The sequence below is a fragment of the Etheostoma spectabile genome, chromosome 10, assembly GCF_008692095.1.
Source record: "Etheostoma spectabile isolate EspeVRDwgs_2016 chromosome 10, UIUC_Espe_1.0, whole genome shotgun sequence".
NCBI lineage: Eukaryota > Metazoa > Chordata > Actinopteri > Perciformes > Percidae > Etheostoma > Etheostoma spectabile.
Window position 1 is genome coordinate 21,176,416 of NC_045742.1, and position 19,878 is coordinate 21,196,293.

Consider the following 19,878-nt stretch of genomic DNA (forward strand, 5'->3'; position numbering starts at 1 on the left):
AACAACCAGCAGGTTGTCGTTTTTTGATGTGAGCATGTAAGAGGTGGTTCAGCTACCCCAGCTGTCATCAGGCTTACGTCCAGTTCTGATAAGAGGTGCTTAGTGTGACTCACACCCTTTTATTCACCCTGCATCCCTCTGTTTACCTCCGTCACTTCTTCGTTGTTCATGGAGTCACGTAACCAAGCGTCTCCACCTCCGCTGAATGACACAGATGCACAAATATCTGCTTGTTTTCCTTGATTGGTCCATTATGTGGATCATCACAGAGCTTGAGATGACCTGTAATTCATCGCAGCATGACAAATGCAAATTAGCTCTTAGAACATGTCCTTCAGTGGAATAACGACAGCTTTGACTTCATATTAATCAGAGAGAGAAGAGCGAGTAGAAGATACATTTCTTTATTTTTTTTCCCATAGGAGTCATAATTTGTACAAATGAAGGACAAGTACTGTATATAAAAGATAAAAATGTGAATAGAAAATACTTGGTTTGTTTTTGTCATAATGCTGCCACCCAGTGGCTGGTTAGAGGGATTTCAGGCACATATAGTTCAGTCTGTTGTTGAGGCAGCAGCCCGAGAGGAAGAGAGAAAGAGATGAGTAGAGGTGAGCTCTAGGATCTATAACCTGATCTTTATTAATACAAGACTAGTTACATATCTTTACTGGGATGTAACTTAAGCCTACACGCCGCCCTCGCCCTGAGCTGTCTCATGCACTGCCACTTTTTTCAGTTTTATTTGTTTTTAACCTTCTCAATTCTCTCGAGCTGCATCTTTGATTTGATTACACGTTGGAGGAGGCCGGGCAGAGGGCGTCAGGTGAGGAGAAGAAGTCGCAGAAGCCCTCCTCGGACAGGTGTCCGTACTCGTTGTTGTAGAAGGTCTGTCCTGAAAGCTGGCTGAAGAAGTTGGGACGGTGCATGGAGCTGCCGGCGCCGCTGCTTCGACCCAGGGAACCATGGGAGGCTGTCAGAGGCTCTGTGCTGCTGCTGCTGCCCATACGACTGAGTTTAGAACAAAAACAAACAAAAAAAACATTATTATGGTCAAGTACTGACAACTGAGGCAGATACATTAGCACAGTCAGCAGCCGGGAGACACAGTCTACAGATACCTGTAGGTATGTTGGACATGTAAGAATTGATTCTTAACCGGGAAATTAGTTGAGAACCACACTCCCTCATATCCGACTTTAAGCTCTGAACCTGTAACTGTTAAAAGTGAATATTCCTAAGTGACAATGCTAGAAGCTATTCTTCCTGGGGTCCTGCAATCTCATGAAAAAAACAACAATGAAGCAACTGATCCTACTGACTAGTATTCTCTGTGTTGCCTAATATATCTGATTTCTCTGTAGCATAGAGTTCTGTTGTCCAAAAACTATTAAACGCATCAATGAGCTGCACTGTTGTACTGGGTCAATCCCACATACACCAGTCAGATACATAAATACTCCCTCGCTAAAAATAGTCCCCAACAAATACACTATTTACTCCTGTTTTAGTAATGTATGAAAGGAAAGAAAAAACTACAGGGCCCAGCTGATATAGGAAGTTAATTTTTTTTAAATAACTCAAACTATTTTTTTATAACATGGCTTCAGTTGGAACCCATCAGGCTGAATGCCACAGACCGAGAAGAAAGTCAAGGTATTGATATGTGGACTAACACATTGTTGTTTTTGGACATTTTATGGGATTTGTTGGCAATAACAAACATGGATCTTGACAGCCTTATCCAGTATGTGTTCGTAATCTCAAATTTAAGAATAAACATGAACTAATAATACTTCTTTTGACCAAAATATTCCTAAATCTACGAGAGCTAGTATATGGTTCATTATTACCAACTCAGGGAGTAACCCGAGTTGGTAATAATGAACAATATATTGTCTAAATCAATGTGTATTATTCAGCTTAGGATAGTTGATACCTTGCCAGTTTTAGCTGTGTCTTTCTGGCAATGTCCAGAAACACTTTTGATACATCATAGCAATGTTTCCCAAACTTAGGGTGGGACCCAAAATGGGTCGCAGACCCGTTTTATTGGGTCGCCAATTGGCAGAGTAAAATGCGTATCAATCTCTGGCTTTTCGACTCTAGCATACCTGAAAAACAAATACAGAAACAGACCAAATGCTCAGCATGACCTCAGAATGGCATTTTCAAAAACCAAACCAAGAATTGATCAGCTGGTTGATATCTCCAACCAGCCACATACATCTCATTAAATTCAAGTCAGCATTATTCAAAAAAATGTTGGTGTCGGTACTGAGGGATGATGGGAGGGGATAAGAAAATGAGTTGAGAAAGGGGTGAGACACAGAAAGGAGAATAGACCCCTTTTCTGTTCTTGTTTACTTTTATAATGGAATAAATATACTTCATATGCATTTAAATTCATGGTTTGTTCTGTCTTTTGTCCACAGTTTAAAAATGTAGATGTTACAATGATTTATGGTGTATTTTTGTAAATTTGGGTCCCGGGGAGACACCAAATTTCTCTTTTGGGTCTTGAGCTGAAAAAGTTTGGGAACCACTGCATTATAGCATCACCTATGCATGCATTGATTCCATTTTTGATTCCATTTTTATTTTTTTTATGTTTTGCCTTCCTTGTCAATGTGGTACTAGCTTTCTGTAATGTGTTCAACAATAGGGCAGAAGTGGATAGAATGTCTGATTTGCTTTTACTGCTCTGAATGTACAGTGGGATGAATCATGTACTCACTTCAGAGCCGCTCTTAAAGGTTCCTCCTACATCTTTCTGTAAGTAGGAGTGAGTCGCTGGATAAATGTGTCTTAATACTCACTTATAGCATATAACGGTTTACCGCTCTTTGAACATTGTTGAGTCTTCATTCTCAAATGGTCATGGGTTTGAATGACTGACTGTTGCTTACTCCTACTTGCCCATGCAGAAATGTATGCAAATCTACTGTAGTTTCAATACATATAAAGCTGTGAGTGACTTCATTTTACATGCTTCCATCCAGGAGAAAATGACTGTTTTCTCATATTGACTCTGCACTGTGACTAAGTCGTCTGCATATCTTTTGTGCGTCACTCTCAGTTCCAGGCAGCAATATGGCTCAATGCTTTTGTATGATTAACCTTTTTGAGACGGCGCCTCTGTGCTTGTGTTCAATTCTCTCAAATTCTTCGGAGGCCAGAACCATCCCGCTGTCTGTCTGGTTGTCCTGGGAAGAGACACAGTTGGACACCATGTGAATTAAATGCCTTTGTTTGACCCCGCTGGTGTGTCTGCAACTATTTTTGGAAAAATTCCGCAATGCCGTTTACTAAATGTCACCAGTCTCATTTTCAACAGTTGATAAGGAGACAAAGAGCTTACTTGAGTAGCTTTCTGTCTGTGCATCTCCAGGGGTAACTCTTCAAATGTCTTCACTCTGGGCTGGCATATTTTGGAAGGTCCCACAAACACACAGCCGGCAAAGGGCACGCAGTTATAATACCTGGTCAAGAGGTGTAGAAAGGATCAACACATTAATACATAATGGAGCCTCCTGCTGACATACGAATGCCACGAGACAAATAAGAAATGGTAGTAGCAAAAGAGCAAAATATGTTCCATTCAGTAAAAGAAATAGCAGTGTATGGATAATTCATAATTCAACTGTTTAATACACAAGATAAAGCAAACACCGGAAAATACAGACACAATGATACATCTGGGTAATTAAAATGTTTATCGTATATCATAAAACATCTTATAACCAACAAATTGATATCTTGTCAGGTTTGTTTAGTAAAAAATAATTGATTTAATTTTCAAATAGCTGTTTCTTTTCTGTAGTCTCACTGTCCTGACAGGCTGACGGTGTCATTAACATGACATGGAAACGGTCCTAGGACGCGTTACCAGCCTCAGTGTATTGTTTGTCATTTATAAATGTATAAAAAAGAAAAATTAAAAAATAATAATTTGATTCACAAAAAAAAACCATTTTGAAAAAAAAAATCTTTAAATGCATGTGACTTTATCTCAGACTTTTTCCATAATAACTGTTAAACACATATATTTACTTTCACATCATTATTTCCTTGAAACCTGAAGTATAAATTAAAGAAATTGAAAGTCAGGTATAAATTAAAGATACTATTATTATTATTAATATCCAGTTTTATTCTTGCTCTGCCTCAAACATGATTATGACTATGTTTATAATGTTTGTTTTTTTGTCTCTTTTCATTTTGTTAACTGTTGCGTCTTATTATGATTGTACTGTATCTTTATTTATTGTTAAGGACTCCCTCGAAGACGAGACGCTGCATCTTGAGGGGTTACTCATAATAAAGACATTTTCAACAAAGAAATGTAGCCTACGGGTGTCTGGTTAGCACTCCTGGTAATGTGGAAGTTTTTGATTGGTGCAAAAAAAAACAGTTACCACCCACAAAAGGTGGCTTCTCAGGATGTAACACCATTTGCCTGACAATGATTTAGTACCAAAACGTTACCTTTTATTACATTTTTGCAAGTTAGACAGTGTGCGGGAGTTTTTCTTTGCTACTTTGAAACCCCGTCCAACCAGTGAGTAGCCTGGTCCTACCAGACTCTCGTACATTTCACGTGTACAGAAGGAAAATGAAAACTCAGTGGAAGTTCTGAGAGGAGATAGGACAGAAACACAAAATCTCTCATGTGAAATACCTGTAACTGTTGTATCTTTGGCAGAAAATGTCAAGTAGAAGCATGTTGCTCATATTTCAAACCTTTATTTTATTGTTTGAGGATTACAGGATATATATTAATGAGTACCTGGCGGGTAGAGTGTTGCAGGCTAGTCTCAGTTCCTCCTCAGATGGAGGGCGTGACGAGGCCTGCGAGAACCCATCATCCTCAGAGCTCTGTGAGTGGTTCAGAGGGATGTAGTCCTTCCCGTCCTGAAGGGAAAAGACAGGTTCAATGACTAAATACTCTTTACAAAACTCCCTGGAATTAATTTTTCCCCACAAGTGAGCTCACAGGAATGCTGTTGTCCTGCAGCAGGTCTCCGAGGATCTGCACCAGGGCGGGGAAGGTTGGTCTTTCTTTGGGTTCCCCGTGCCAGCAGGCCAGCATGATGCCGTATCTACCAGCAGAGGGAAGCACCGTCACAACAAGGACAAAACAGCTGCAAAAACAAATAGACCCTATAGCCTCTCCTAAATGTAAAAGTTTGTCAAACATGTGATATTTATGAGCATATTTTTGTTTGCGTTTGGGATGGCCTCAAGCAGTAAAAAGGACTATAAATCTTATTTGGCAGCAAAAGATGAGAAAAAGAATGAATCAAAGCTTACATTTCAGGGGAGGCGGTCTCGGGTGCCCTCATTCTCACACCGTCTTTTAATCGTTTGCAAAAGTCTTCGTCAATCTGGACGCCCGGGTACGGAGATGCACCTTATTATGAAACATTAATTAACAAGTCAGAGAAAGGAAAAACAAAGGCATTGTGTGTTTGGATAACAGTGATGAAGGTTTACTCGAAGAGTTCACAAAGAATAATTGTTTCTGGCAGAAACAGAGATTGAACGGCAATTTTTAATTCAACACACTTCGGGAGGAAATTGTATTGAAATTCTTTGATTTTTATACAAATGGTGAAAAAAGTGTCTTTACCCAGGGAGAAGATTTCCCAGAGGAGAACTCCGAAAGACCACACGTCACTCTGGCTGGTGTACACTTTGTCAAAGATACTCTCTGGAGCCATCCACTTTAATGGCAGACGAGCCTGAGAGAACCAGACACATATTTTTCAAATTTACACTTATGACACCTTGCTTTAAATTCATCCCTTATGGGGGTGATGACAAAAAAAAGGAGTTTAGTGTTTTCCCGCAGTAGATGGAGTTGGCTAACGGAGCGTGAGGATGCCGTACATTGCCTTTCCTGACGTAGTCGGGGTCTTTGTATATGTCTCTGGCCAGGCCGAAATCACAGATCTTCACGATGTTGTTCTCTGACAGAAGAATGTTCCGGGCTGCCAGGTCTCTGTGGATACACTGTGGATACACACACAAGCACACATACATCATAACAATGCGGACAGGTGTGTGGGCATGTGTGTGCCCATGTAGGTTTGCATGCATTGATTCCACCTAGTTTTGGAGGAAGTATTTGACTTAATTGATTTTGATAATACGTTGCCTTAAAGTGTGTGTGTGTGTGTGTGTGTGTGTGTGTGTGTGTGTGTGTGGTGTGTGTGTGTGTGTGTGTGTTGTGTGTCTGTCAGTTTGTAACTGGGACTGGACTGTGTCTCATCCTGGCTGAGCTCTGTGGAATCTCTGCAGGAGATCCAACATCATTCACAAAGCTGTCGAGTAAACGTGCCTACAGGGTCACGACTGTGAGTCATTCAAAGACCGTCTGCTTACAGTACAGTCAGATCGTTGATAGTCATTAGAAATTATAGCCGCTTTTGTAGTCACCAGTTTAATTTCATTTTTCACCCGATTACCACTGGATTGGTGTGAGATAGCCGGCTGTAGCTGTGAATAAGTGTCAAATCAGCTAACCAACAAATTAAAAACAGTCCAATAACAACAGAGATGACAGTTTGCAGAACTTCTTGGTTGCAGTGTTATACAGTGCTGACACATTTCAACAGAAAATATCAGCTGTCCGTGAGAACAAAATATTGAATCAAATGTGCCGTCTTCAGATCCGCATTTGTTTGACAGACATCAAAAAAGTAAGCATCCACAATTTGTTTTAATGTTCTGTAGCTGTGAGTAGTTTTTTAATGTCATGGGTGCATTGAATTGTGGGTTTATAGTGTCTATCAACAGCAAATCAATTGGATTTATAAAGGAATATTTCTTATTTAATTGTGTGAACGCACTGCATACTCAAAACCTGCTAAATATTAGTACGCAGTACTATAGTTTATGTTCACATGGTTAATTAGCAAGCACAGTGGACTGAAAAGCTAAATGATCCAGACTAAAACCTGCTGCCTATGAGACCAATCTCCAGCTTATTCACTAATTGTCTTTGTAAAGCCGATGATTAACCTTTCTGGAGGCCAGGAACTCCATCCCACGAGCCACCTGGAAACTGTAGCAAATTAGATCTTCTATCGTCAAAGGAGTTTTCCACAAGTCCTCCACTGGAGAGAGAAGAGAGAAGGGAGAGGGTCAGTCAAGGTCAGAAAAAGAAGGAGAAATTCAACAGCAATTGTAACAAGACAACGAGTTAAATAATCCTGTGAATTAAAGCAGCCTTACTTTTCTCCCCAGCAGGATTCTCAGGGGGCATGTTGGACGGTGCACTCTGAGGACTGTTGAGTGGGGAGGACCTGGGAGAAGGGGGGTGGCGAGCTCTTTGGTCCATTTGACCCGCCTCAATCATCCGTCTCACCTGGCTCTGAGTTTTAGGAGAGCGATCCTGAGCGGGGAAACAACCGAATGCATCATCTCCAAAATCAATATATCAACAAACCAAAAAATTGATTTGTGAGAAGTAAATACTGTTTGATATCGGCTGTACAGAAGCAAAGAAGATTCTCTGCAAACAAATAGAAAACAGTAGACAGTGCTTCAGTGTCTGTGGTGCTTGGGATACCCTGTATGGGAGGAAGAACTCTCTCTTGGCTCGTAGGAAGTTGGAGAGATTCCCATACTTGCAGTATTCCACGATCACCATCAGTGGACCTGGTGATACAGACAGCTTTTATCATTACAGCACTGTGTGAAAAATGCATGCAATGCAATGCTTTCTTTACATGGTAAAACACATTAGAATTCTCTCTGCCTCTTGTTAAGGGACTCTTTTTTTTAAACACCATATTCAAATAGCGAGGGCTGGCATTCTGTAAGCATGTCCTGGCTGGGTTTAGCTGCAAGGCTAAATCGCTGCTTTTGTTCAAGGTAAACATGGTTAAACATTTCAAGATGTGCATCTCTATACATCAAATGGATGTATGGACATGAAAGAAAGGGTGTCAAAGAAAGAAAAGGAGAGGCAGCTGTTTGACTTTCTCAGTTGGTTTGCTCTAAAAAAACATTACTGTTGTTTTTATTTAAAAAAAAAAAGTTCTACCTAAAGGTAAAATTAATATATGAGTAATAGATAGAATCTCACCATTTGCTTTGGTGCAGGCTCCTAACAGGTTCACTACATTTAGATGGTTACCAATGTGAATCAGTATCTTTAACTCTGACATCAGGGCCTTGTGCTCACTGGCTGTGGATCCATCTGAGACGCACACACACACACACACACACACACACACACACACATTGGAACATAATGGATAAAATACATCTGGATGTTTAGCTACAATACTTATACACAAAGAAAAAATCTCACCCTTCAGCATCTTGACAGCCACTGTGTCCAAACTGCTGCTCTTGCTGACGCCGTAGATCGACGCCTCTATTACTTTTCCGAAGGCCCCGTGGCCTAAAACCTTTCCTGTGTCAGGAGAGAGAACAGGAACAACCACAGAATGTTCATGCTAATTGATCAATGCAGGCTTCGAGTTTTAGTCTCATTGGAATACATAAACAGTTGTTGCAAAAGCGCTTGCAAAATGTAAATGCATCTGGCATCCATATAGACAAGGGGGGAGGAATCGGAATCTCAACAGCAGCATTCGGAAACAATACGTTCCCATGAGTTGGGAACTGTCGTGGAACAGCTGCTTTTCCTCGGGGCGTTTTGCACGTATGTAACATTAGCACATTACTTGGCAGCCCTTTGCCCGACTGGCTGCGATCCAAAGTCATGCCATTAAGGATTCTGGAAATGGAAAACTAATCTGTTACATCCATCTATTCGTTCTCATCCCCGCTTGCACATTTCCTCCCCTTGCTCCCATTCACTTGTTTATCCCAACATCCATCCATCCATTTCCCCCACCCTTCCCGACTACTCACCCAGTCGGAGCCTGTCTCTGGAGATCTCCCACTGGGAGGAGTCGTAGGGCAGGTATTCACACTGCTCATCCAGAGGCACCTCGCCCGGGTCCATAATGATTGACAGATAGCCCGTCTTTATGTCTGCCGGGTTAACCTGAAGTTCAGACAGAGACAGAGTGTAAACCACTATGATATACTGCAACAAGTGACCACTGTAGTCTGTAGTGAACCTGTAATTCTGCCAGCGGTCATAGCTACGTTTTGGGAACATTTCTATCATACTTAGGAGGATTAAAAAAACAGCTTCTATCACATTAGATGAGTCAAAAATGAAGCAAAGTAGATTTTCATAGGAACTTTTTGTACAAACTTTTGATCCATTCACAAAACCATATTGCTACAGTAGCCCTTTTACTCTGGGGTGGTTTTCAAGACCAGCTGCTGGCACGTAGGCATAATGGAGACATTGTGTAGTTACAGTAAACACCTGTAGCTATCAGCAGCAGGAACATGTCCATTACATCTGGCGTCTCCAGTTTCTGATGCACAGTGTGTCATTTTACACACAGATGGCACAGCGGGTTTCATTTACTCACTCTGTGCCTTTTCCGCTCCATTAAGAACTGTTTTCCACGTGTTTCAGGTTTATACAGTGAGATTATGCATGTAGCAGTGACTACTTTTATTTAAAGCACCTTTCCAAATACCATTTCTTCTTTATAATGTAAACATGTCATCTTAGCAAGTTAATTACAGTTTATTTAAGTGGCTTCTTGAGTATTTACAGTAGTGGCATTGCTGGTGTTATTATAACTAAAGTTCCAGTCTCTCTTACAATTTAAACATCACATGTGATCAAAAGAATAGTTAGGATGCTGTATATTAGTGTGTTAAGTTTAGAATATTTACATAACTATTATAGATATGAACATAATTATAGTATTTAGTAGGCTATCTCCTGTATGGGGTAGTGTATTTTTTTGCCTGCTGCTTTTAAAGGGTTACAGATGTTGAGAGCAGCTGGTGTGATGTGATTGGCTATTGTTGGAGGTCATCGCAGGTCTCAATATTCTTATTTTTTTAAATGACTGTTGTTGTTTTTTTCTTTATTTTTTTGTTGTGGTTGGGAGGGGGGGACATTTTAAGACCTCACCTAGGGCACAAGTGTACAAGGGGGCAAGTAAGATAAAGCTACTGTGGGAGTGGGTATTCATTCGTTAATGACAGCACCACACGGTGAAGTCACTGTGGAGCGGCAGTGTGAGACAATCCAGTAAGTGAGGAAAAATAAAAAGCAATTTGGTCCTCATTAAAGACGTGCTAGGACTAACTGGACTCGCTCCCAGGGGATGGCAGTAACTGTCTCAGTGGGTGATCTGCAGACTGTCTCAGAGATCAAAGAGGTTGTGCTGACATGGCAGATGTCAGATTAACGTGTCTCCGTCACAGTCGGTCAGTTTCCCTCACAAACCCACGAGCACAAACACAGATAACACGGTGAAGAGTGGCGCCCTCTGACCCGCTTCACATTGCAGAAGATGAGGATGAGCAAGGCCCAGAAGAAAACAGCGATGACTCCAGTCCCGATGAGAATAACAATCTCCACATTGGCCTTGTCACTTGAACCTTGATAGAAAGAAAGAAATAAAGTCATGTTTAGATGCACTGTTGTATCTGAAACCCCTCTATCCTCTCACGTCTCTCTTTGATGACATTACCCTTTACCAACTGTAGAGGGTGCTATATTACAAACTATTGGACCTTCTCGCAAACTCCTTACATTGAAAGCTTTAGATTTCTTCATTGTGCCAAACAGTATTTAATCAACTCAGCCATTGATCAAAAGACCACTTCCAGCAAACCCGTTCATACATATTCATCCTGAATATAAAATGTCCCAGAAGTCAACGACTTTGATTTTTTTACTGTGGAGAGCTGTACACAACAAAAGCACAAAAACTACAGCTGCAGTGAAAAGTGTGAGAGGTGACTAACTAAAATCCAGACATGTACATTCTGTGTGTAAAGATTTGAGTTTGGGATTTCAGTGCTGAGTGCACTCAAAAAAAAGCCTGTCAGCGTTGAGTGGGTGTGAGTGGATTCAGGTGACTGAGATTGTGCCCGGCGATCTGTTTCTGTGTGTGTGAGTGTGCGGCTGTCTCACCGATGACCCGGACGGCGGCTGATGAGTGGACACAGCCACGCTGGTTGCAGGCAGTGCAGGTGTAAAGGCCGGCGTCCTCCTCTGTCACCCTCTGGATACTCAGCGTGCGGTTTGAGTCCTGCAGCTGGATCCCTGAATAGTGACACACACAGCTCCGCACTTCAAAACACCACTTCAGCTCTCACATCATAAATCCAGCAACTTTCTCAACAGCGTTTCTTGAATTTGTGTCACACCTCTGGTATTCAATTTATAATGTTAACATATAAACCCTGTCGTCCTGTGAGGCGAGCCACATGCCCCAGCAGCCACGCTGAGTGAACCCAGAGCATCAGCTGTCACTCAGACTCATATTGACCCCCCCCCACACACACCTACTCAGATACACACTGAGAAAAAATGAGCCATGACTATCGTCCCGCAGGGTTTTATGCATGTGTGTGTGTTGAGTGGCATTGTGTAATGGCATATGTGCAACAAACACATCTATACAAGCATTCTTGTCACTGGTTCTGTTTGGCACATTTCTTGAGTGTGTGGGTGGGTTGGAGGGTGGTTGTGTATCTGTTGGCTTTAAATTGCTGGAATGCCATTCCTCATGACGTAAAGGGTTAGGGTTATCTGCCAAAAGCTGTCGATCTTCGAGTTAATATTAACGCTTATTGTTTCTGCTCTTTTATCTAATGTGAAGCCAGAATGAGGCAGACTTTCAAAGGAATTCCCCCGAACAGAGCATGAACTCTCATGCGACACAAGCCCTGCTGAATTGATATTCTGAGGGGCAAACTTTATGAGGAACTGTTGGTGTGGGTGGGCGGGTGGGCGGCTGCACCGTTCTGTGAAAGTGTGTGTCACCTGTGTAGGTGTATTCACACACCTGACATTTGGTGGAGAGGCTGTTTGTCTTTGAACCAGGAGAGGAGGGGTAGAGGTCTGCCCTCTACGTCGCAGTCCATGCGCAGAGACTCAGTCACATTCACTGTCTGGTTGGTGAGGCTGAGCTTGTATCGAGGCGCCTCTGGGGCTATGGAGAGAGAGAGAAGTCAAAAGAGAGGGAGAAGGGAAATCAATGCTATGACTTGTCTGCACAAACAGTGCAACCCAAGAACCATCACTGTACGTGATATTTGTTCACTGAAGGGTCTGGTAGGATTGAAAAAAGGGCAAAAGTAAAGAAGAAAAAAAGAAATCCCATTAAAATGTACATCTGTGCTCCAGGCACCGATGCAACGTTACCGCACATAATATGAAAGAAGTAGGAATTTGTTTGTGCATTTCAACCCCTGCAGCATCTCAGCTCTGTTTTCTGTTTCTAGATGCTGTGCAAACACCAGGTACTCTCCCCATCACGTGTGTGAAGATAGAGTGGGCTTTGTGAGTGTGTGTACTTTTAAGCCTCCAGCATCCCAGCATCAGCTCCACTGCTTTGTGTTTCAGCGACCAAGGGTTGAGCATTTCTCTATAATTAACTGTGGTTCAGAGTAACTACTCTGGGCCATGTGTGTACTGGATGTCCAATCTGGAGCTTTTATCTCTCACCTTTGACTGAGACGTATCTGAACAGGCACTGTTTCGCCCCGCTCCGCCTGCTCTGAGCCTCACATACATAATGACCCTCATCCTGCAGCTGTATGGAGGTCATGGTGAACTCTAGGACCCAGCTTTTGGAGTGTTCCTGGAAGGAGAGCTGGCCGTCAAGGGTGTCCGCGTAGAGGTGCACGCTCCTGCAGTCCAACTCCTGGGGCTTGCCCTCTTCGTCCTGCAGGGCCTGGGGGTCGAGGCGGTACCACTGTAGCTGCTCGTAGGTGTAATTGTCAGCGGTGCAGCACAGGGACACTTTCTCCTGCTCCAGGGGATTCTCCGAGGGCTGGACGTCCACGCTGAACCCCTCAGGGATGGCTACAAAGATACAGAGAAAGGCATGTGGGCGGTAAGGTAACCTCGCAAGACAGAGCTTGTGCACTACACATTACTGTAATGAGAATTATACCTTAAAGGGTTGGTTTTACCCAAATTACAAAAAAACTTTATTTATTTAAAACTCATGGTGCTCACTGAACGTTCAATAATCCATCCATGGACAAAGTAATGTTGCTGCTGATTTTTCTAAATGTAATTTTCCAATGCTGGGAGACCCACAAATTGTATTCGCTTTCATTGTAATGGGGCTAACCTTGAGGGACAGATATCATAAAACCAATAAAACCACCAGCTACACAACATACACACCACTAGAGGGGATTTTGGCAGAACAGACCCTTTAATTCTTCTGTGTTTTGTGTTCTTTGTTATCAAATGCAGGGTAAATTTGAACCAGACCTCTGTGAAGATTTACTTTTTGGTGGTGACTAGGCCAACTTATTCTTTCATTTTTGTTAAAAAAACACATTCATTACTTAATCACATTAGTTGTTTGTAATAATCAGCTTAAGAATGCAGTGCATAGATCATATTAAGCAGAGATAACTGAGAATGGTAAGTTTCTGTATGGGTGGGGCGGGTCATTTGAAGTGATGGGGTCTGGGCACTGTGCTGGTATTATGTGGCATATGCACAGCTTAACAGCTAGTGACTCTAGTAACATTGAAGTTTCCTGCAATGCTGAATCTTAGAAGATTTCCCAGTAGTGTGTGTTTTACTATCTAATCTTAAACACTGGAATAAATGCATTGAGTACATTACTCTTAAAATTAAGCTGACGTAAAGGAAAATAAATAGTGTTCCAAAAACTGATGTATTGCTTGTAGTGATGAGTAGCCAAAAGTTTTATTTTTATGTTACTTTGAATAATTAAAGCTGTAGCGCGTAGCTACTGTCTTCCCCATGAGGAATTCTAAGTTATCAACAAAACTGTTGATGCAAGCCTTCCGTGATCGCTCACCACCCCCACCTCTCTTCCACGCAGTTGCTAGTAGCCAAGGAGGACACGCTGGTTTAAAAAAACACAATGTACTCTTTAGAAGAGGTCATTTTAGCGCGTTCCATTCATACTTGGAATTCGGATTTTCCAAGGTCAAAGTCGGAAAGGCACCCTGACCTCGGATTGCCGAGCTTGGAACTTGGGGAGCCAGAATACCCCGAGCAACAACAAATCCAAAATGACTGTTCCGTCTATCAACAGCTGTGAAAGTTGTACTAATATACAGTTATAAGCAATTACATAGCAGTTATAAGTTGCTACACTGTTTGTGTTCACATTAAACAGTGTATAAACTGGCCTTGCTACCTATGGCTAACCTGGATAGAGCTAATGAAATCAAGGAAAATCAGACTTGTAAAGGGAAGGAATTCACCTCGGGTGTGAAGTCATTCCCCGAGGTAAATGGAACGCACTGTTATCTTCATTTTATTAAGACTGAGAAATACAGGGAGAGTTGTGCGGAGCTGATAGTCTTTATAAGCTTTGTAACAACTCATTCGGAAATGGCTTTAATGTAACGGATGTTCATTAAAAAAGTTATGCACTAAAGCTTTAACTTAATATGCTTATTTTAGACAACATGATTTCAGAAAAAAATGTATGTTTACTAATGCTTTTTAGTAATGACTACTAATGTAAACTTGATTTTTCTACTGCATCAACTTACCGCTATGTGTTAATACAACTTAGTTTCCCCCCCGTGCAAAAACTTAAATGTTTTTTTTTAAGGCAATGCAACCCCCCAAAATTCCTAGTAAAGTCAACTAATTCGCAGATAACATACTTACTGGTTACATAGAAGTAGATCAGCCACTCATCTTTGCCAACTTTGTTTTCAGCAGAGCACTTGTACATGACAGAAACACTGGCGTTGCCAATCTGAAGCCTGCTTACTGTCTGTGGGGTGAGAAAAGGTGGATGAGACTTGAATTCATATGGAGGACACACGCATATTCTAAAATGGAAGGGCAGTCTGCTGTCATGCAACACGTTGTGAGCTGACACAAACTAGATATCGTGCCGACAGGGCAACAGGAAGCAAACTCACCCAGGTGTGACTGAAAAACCATCGGGACTTTGCATGTGTGCGTATTCCTGTGTGTGATAATTTCATCTTTTTTTGGGTGGTTTATAAATATTCAGGCGTGTGTGTGAACATGCGTCCCTTGCATGTGCGTCTCTCTGGATGTTTTTATTACCAGTCCTCACAGGAAGTCTGCAGAGGAAGACTGCTCTAAATATTTCAACTGTGGAAATGGTTCGTGATTAACAAATTTTGTTATGGAGCTCAGAATGTGGGACGCTTACATAAAGACCTCACAGTTCACGAATAAGTCCACTTACATAAATGTCTTTTTTTTCTGGGCTACATCCTAATCATATTCTGTTTCCTTAACGGATATTCCGGTCCTATCATCAATGATGTAATCATATTATAATATTGTGATTTCTTTTTTTTTTTTTTTTTTAATTCATGAATAGGTGGGCTTTTACATAGAATGGCAGTCACATTCAAACAGCTGTGATGAACCTTTTGTCGGCCGTCCACCACTTCGACCGACGTTTCAATAGCCTCAATTTCATTCACTGCGTTTTCCGAGTTAATGTCCTGCCAGTTCTGACAGTCTGCGATCCTGTCACTCCGGCCTTTCCTGTCTCGTCGGACTCTGGAGAGAAAGACACACACACACACACACACACATATTTGTGACGTCTTTCCTCGTTGACATGCGTAGCAGAGAGTGGGCAGTGGGAGAGAATTCAGAAACACATCAAACCAGACATCCTGAAGTTTTATGAGATTTTTTTTTTTCACAAACTAGGTTGCATTTCAAATCCTAAATCCCAAAGCCAAGTCAATTATGCTCAGTGTCCTGGCAACTAATGGAAAAAAACTATGATATCAATTTGTATTATGGAGATCCGTAGTGTGAACAGCATAGCAGAACTAATGAAACATGAAATGCAATTTTCTTTTGCATTTTCTCCTAAAGGCACCGCTGAAATTAGCAGAAGGTTGTCAGAGTCAATTTCATTTTACTCTCTTCATAGTGTACAAACAGAATACATACTTCAAAAATAAATTAAAATCATTATACATAAATCAATTATTTGTAAATTAAACTTGTGTGGCGGATTCAGCCTGATTTCATTCCTTTGGAATATTTCCACTTCAAACAGCTGCTCATGACACTCAATTTAAATTGCTATTGCAAATATTAGCTTACACGTACACACACACGCACTCACACACACACACACACACACACACACACACACACACACACACACAAAATCACACAAAACATAAAATGAGTTTACATTCTTAATACTGTATGCATGCATATAACACATGTCAGTTTTTTTACAGTTATTTTTTATTGCTAAAATGCATCGGTCCAAACCAAAGTCACAATATCAAAACTCTTTACACAGTCAGCAAATCAAAATGTCTATGTGGACCAAACTGTGTATCATTTTTCATTTCTTTCACACAAAATGCATTCAATGACTCCCTTTCCAAATTTCATGAATTCTTTTCTCATTCATACTCCACCCACCGGCAAAATACCCTGCAGCACGCTGCTCTTCTGCTAGCACACTGCTTTCAAAACTGTTTAAAACACGTTTACTGGAAAACAGAATGTAGGAAGATCTTGTGCGTTTCAGCAGTAACTTATTGACATATCTATAGAAAATCTTAGCAGAATATTTACAATGAAATGAAGTAATAATCATTCCAAACAGCTGATTTCAGCTGACAGAGAAGACATAGGATGTGATGTGATTGAGAAGCTGTGGCCTAATGCAGGAGAGATGGATGACTGGAACCCTCACAGACATGTACAGTAGGAGTGATTATCCTATAGCCTACATGTTGTCTATGCTTTTTGTAATTATTGTTGCAGCCCTGAAATTTCCAAAAAGTTTTTTTTCCTCAACTTTTAATTTTTTACAAGTAAATTACTGTATGCACAAATATGAAAAGAATACAGAATATTATAGCACATTTGGATTAATTCTTATTACATTAACTTTAGTACAGTCAAAGAGAAAGGTATAACCTATTCCTATTCTACAATGGAATACTGATTTATGTGGAAAATCATTCAAACTTCAAAGATATAAGTCCCTTATTTAGGTAAGGCTTCCTGTTCTGTAGGTCAGTGTGTTATAAGTGACGGTGTTTGCTTTCAGAGTAAAAATTGTTGCCAGTGTTTTGGTCCAACGAGCTTATTTTGAGACAGAATGAAGGGTTTTGGTGGTTTGAATGGGTTTTAGAGGTGAGATTAACTGCTTGGCCACATTGGTAATGCAGACTGCATGAAGAGTTTGGTTTGGTTTTAGTGTTGCTCGACACTTTCTAGCAACGAGCAAAACAACACACACACACACACACACACACACAATTTGTAGTTTTTGAATGGATTGAATAAACAAGGTATGATGTGTTAAGGGGTTTGCAGGGCCAGGCTAGCCGTTTCATCCTGTTTCCAGCATTTATGCTAAGCTAAGCTAACCTAACCCCTAGTGTCTTGGCAGTAGCTTCATATGTAGCATAGTGACATATGGGATAATGACCTACATGCGCTACATGTGCCATTATCACACGGCTACTTACTATAGGAGTCAATAACTTGACAGAAACTATTAATTAAAAATGATTTTATTGATTTCATATTATTTCTCAAGAGTCCATTATCATTTCTGTTACCTTTAGCAACAGTCTGTTATTTATAACAGCAGTCTGCTATTCAAAAATAATAGACTGACTAGACTAGAATGCCATGAATGACCAATCAGAATTGAGTTTTCAACAAAGCCATGTAATAATGTATAATAATAATGATCTATTCACCTCTTACTATTCTGTTTGGTAAATCCAAGTCCTGGCACCTTGTGAGGACCTGTTTATTGGACCCATAAGGAAGTCCCTACATTTTGATCGTGTGAGCTTATATTTGTCCGTGCAATGTGATCAACATAGCCACCGCCCTCATCTTATATAAGTAAGTTCTCCACTTTTGCAGAGAATTTTGTTCAAAACAACTAATGCAAACTCCGAGTTTTGTTCAAGGACACATCAGCAGGCAGGTGGACTACACTCGGGAAACTCAATTCTTATTCAACAAACCAGAAAAGGTTAACGCAGCCATGTGTCTATCAGCAACCATGAAATGCCACAAGCGTAGACTGTATATGTCACGCACTGTACATGAGACAGAACATGAGCTGGACCTCTGGAGCAAAAGTTGAGCCTGACCTGCCTGTAGCTAAGGTTCCAGCCACTTGTCAATCAAATTATCTGAAGGTTGGTAAAAAAACCTCATGTGAATAAAGCAGGTGAAAGTGTGTTTCCATCCAACGGCTTTAAAGCGAATGAAAGATAAAGTCAAGATGAAATCTGATGAGACAGAGCGTATGTCCTTTGAGTCGATATTCATGAAATTCAATCAAATTTTACTGATTCCATAAGGCATTTTTCATTTGATATCACTTAACTCAGATAAAAACGTGTGGATGGAAACATAGCTACTGTGTTCCTGAGTGCATATTCTGGGCGCCTCGTGTCTGCACTCATGTTTCATTGCCCACATGTAAAGGTCAAGAGAATGGTAATAACTTGAAAAAAAGCCTTGTAGGAAGATGGAGGCAGGTCTGTGTATGGCTGTCCAGAGAATCCAGGATATTGTGTTGTGGGATTAGGCGGAGACGGAGAAGGGGAGAACAAGCGTGTGTTAGTGTTTATGTGTGTGCATGCGTGCGTGTGTGTTTGTGTGTGCGTGTGTGTGTTCTTTGCATGTGTGTTATTTGCCTATTGATGTCAGAAAGTAAGACTGCTGAACAAGATCAGCCACAGAGTAACAGGCACAACATTACTGAGCGAGGGAGGACGCAGGTTGGACAAAGAACAGACACACTTTCCTTTCGTCCTCTATTTACTTCACCTCCACCTTCCTCATTATCGCTGCTCTTTTATCCACCTCCGCATCTCTGTCCCCACCGCCTCTTTCTTCTTTATCTCCTCCCTTGCTTCTTCACTCAGAGCATGTGGATAATTTCACACTGACCGCGTCCTCTAATTTGGTCTTCACGCACCACATCCCACTCCCCTCTTGTCCCGTTTGCTCAAACCTTATCTGCTCCCGCACTGATTACACAGAGTTTGCAAAAAAATATCAGTCCTGTGTGCGAGTGTGTGTAGTTTTTCTTACAGTCTGCTCTGGGTGCTGTTGAGGACACACGGGCCCCAGGCCCTCCACTGCCAGCTGACATTGGTAGCTGGGAGACCATATGCAGTGCATGTTAGAGTCTGGCTGCTACCACTGGGGTAAGGACTGGATGGGACTGCCACTTCTTTCTCATGGATCTGTGGGGGAACTGCGGAAGAGGAAAGCCAATCAATCAATTCAGCCAGCCAGCCAGCCATAATATTTAGGGTCACAGACCTATCCCAGTTTATGTTATTTGGGCAGAACAAGGAAACACCCTGGACTAGTTGCCAGTAACAGGGCTAAAACAAATAGAGAGAAAATCACCATCATATGCCTCATGCACAGCTATGAGAGGAAACTAAAAGCTAGACCACTAGAAAACAGAGAGGAAACCCTGATCAAATGTAAGGAACATACAAACTTAACACATGAATGTGATACATTGACTACTTCTGGTAACTATTCTTAAGAGCGTACAAGAAAGTACAAGTAACTAATCCATAATGTTACGTACATCATGGCTTTTCATTTTAGCTCCGACGTAATTCACCATTCAAGATGGTTTCATTAACTAATTTCTTTTGCATTTCCAGGCCCCACAGCTCTGCCATTCAATCTGTCATCAGCACACTTGTGTGCATCCTTTTTTTATTGATGCAACATTTCAGTTTTTTTTTAATTCTTTCCCCCAAATCCAAACAACA

At 41.2% G+C, this 19,878-nt stretch overlaps 1 protein-coding gene across 2 annotated transcripts in view; it reads right to left on the reverse strand.

Moving 5' to 3' along the window:
• Positions 1-385: 385 nt before the first annotated feature.
• Positions 386-19,878, reverse strand: part of flt4 (fms related receptor tyrosine kinase 4) — a 46,841-nt gene continuing 27,348 nt past the window's right edge. For both annotated transcript variants that reach the window (XM_032528545.1, XM_032528546.1), the window contains 21 exons: positions 19,175-19,340; positions 15,490-15,625; positions 14,747-14,855; positions 12,578-12,937; positions 11,916-12,062; positions 11,039-11,170; positions 10,394-10,500; positions 8,893-9,028; positions 8,324-8,428; positions 8,096-8,209; positions 7,577-7,665; positions 7,240-7,399; positions 7,027-7,121; positions 5,893-6,015; positions 5,633-5,744; positions 5,314-5,413; positions 4,997-5,102; positions 4,790-4,914; positions 3,362-3,482; positions 3,121-3,206; positions 386-1,011 (listed from right to left, as the gene is read on the reverse strand). In XM_032528545.1, the coding sequence (XP_032384436.1) occupies positions 792-1,011; positions 3,121-3,206; positions 3,362-3,482; positions 4,790-4,914; positions 4,997-5,102; positions 5,314-5,413; positions 5,633-5,744; positions 5,893-6,015; positions 7,027-7,121; positions 7,240-7,399; positions 7,577-7,665; positions 8,096-8,209; positions 8,324-8,428; positions 8,893-9,028; positions 10,394-10,500; positions 11,039-11,170; positions 11,916-12,062; positions 12,578-12,937; positions 14,747-14,855; positions 15,490-15,625; positions 19,175-19,340 (2,849 nt within the window). In that variant the 3' untranslated portion in view covers positions 386-791. The remainder of the gene's footprint in view (positions 1,012-3,120; positions 3,207-3,361; positions 3,483-4,789; positions 4,915-4,996; positions 5,103-5,313; positions 5,414-5,632; positions 5,745-5,892; positions 6,016-7,026; positions 7,122-7,239; positions 7,400-7,576; positions 7,666-8,095; positions 8,210-8,323; positions 8,429-8,892; positions 9,029-10,393; positions 10,501-11,038; positions 11,171-11,915; positions 12,063-12,577; positions 12,938-14,746; positions 14,856-15,489; positions 15,626-19,174; positions 19,341-19,878) is intronic.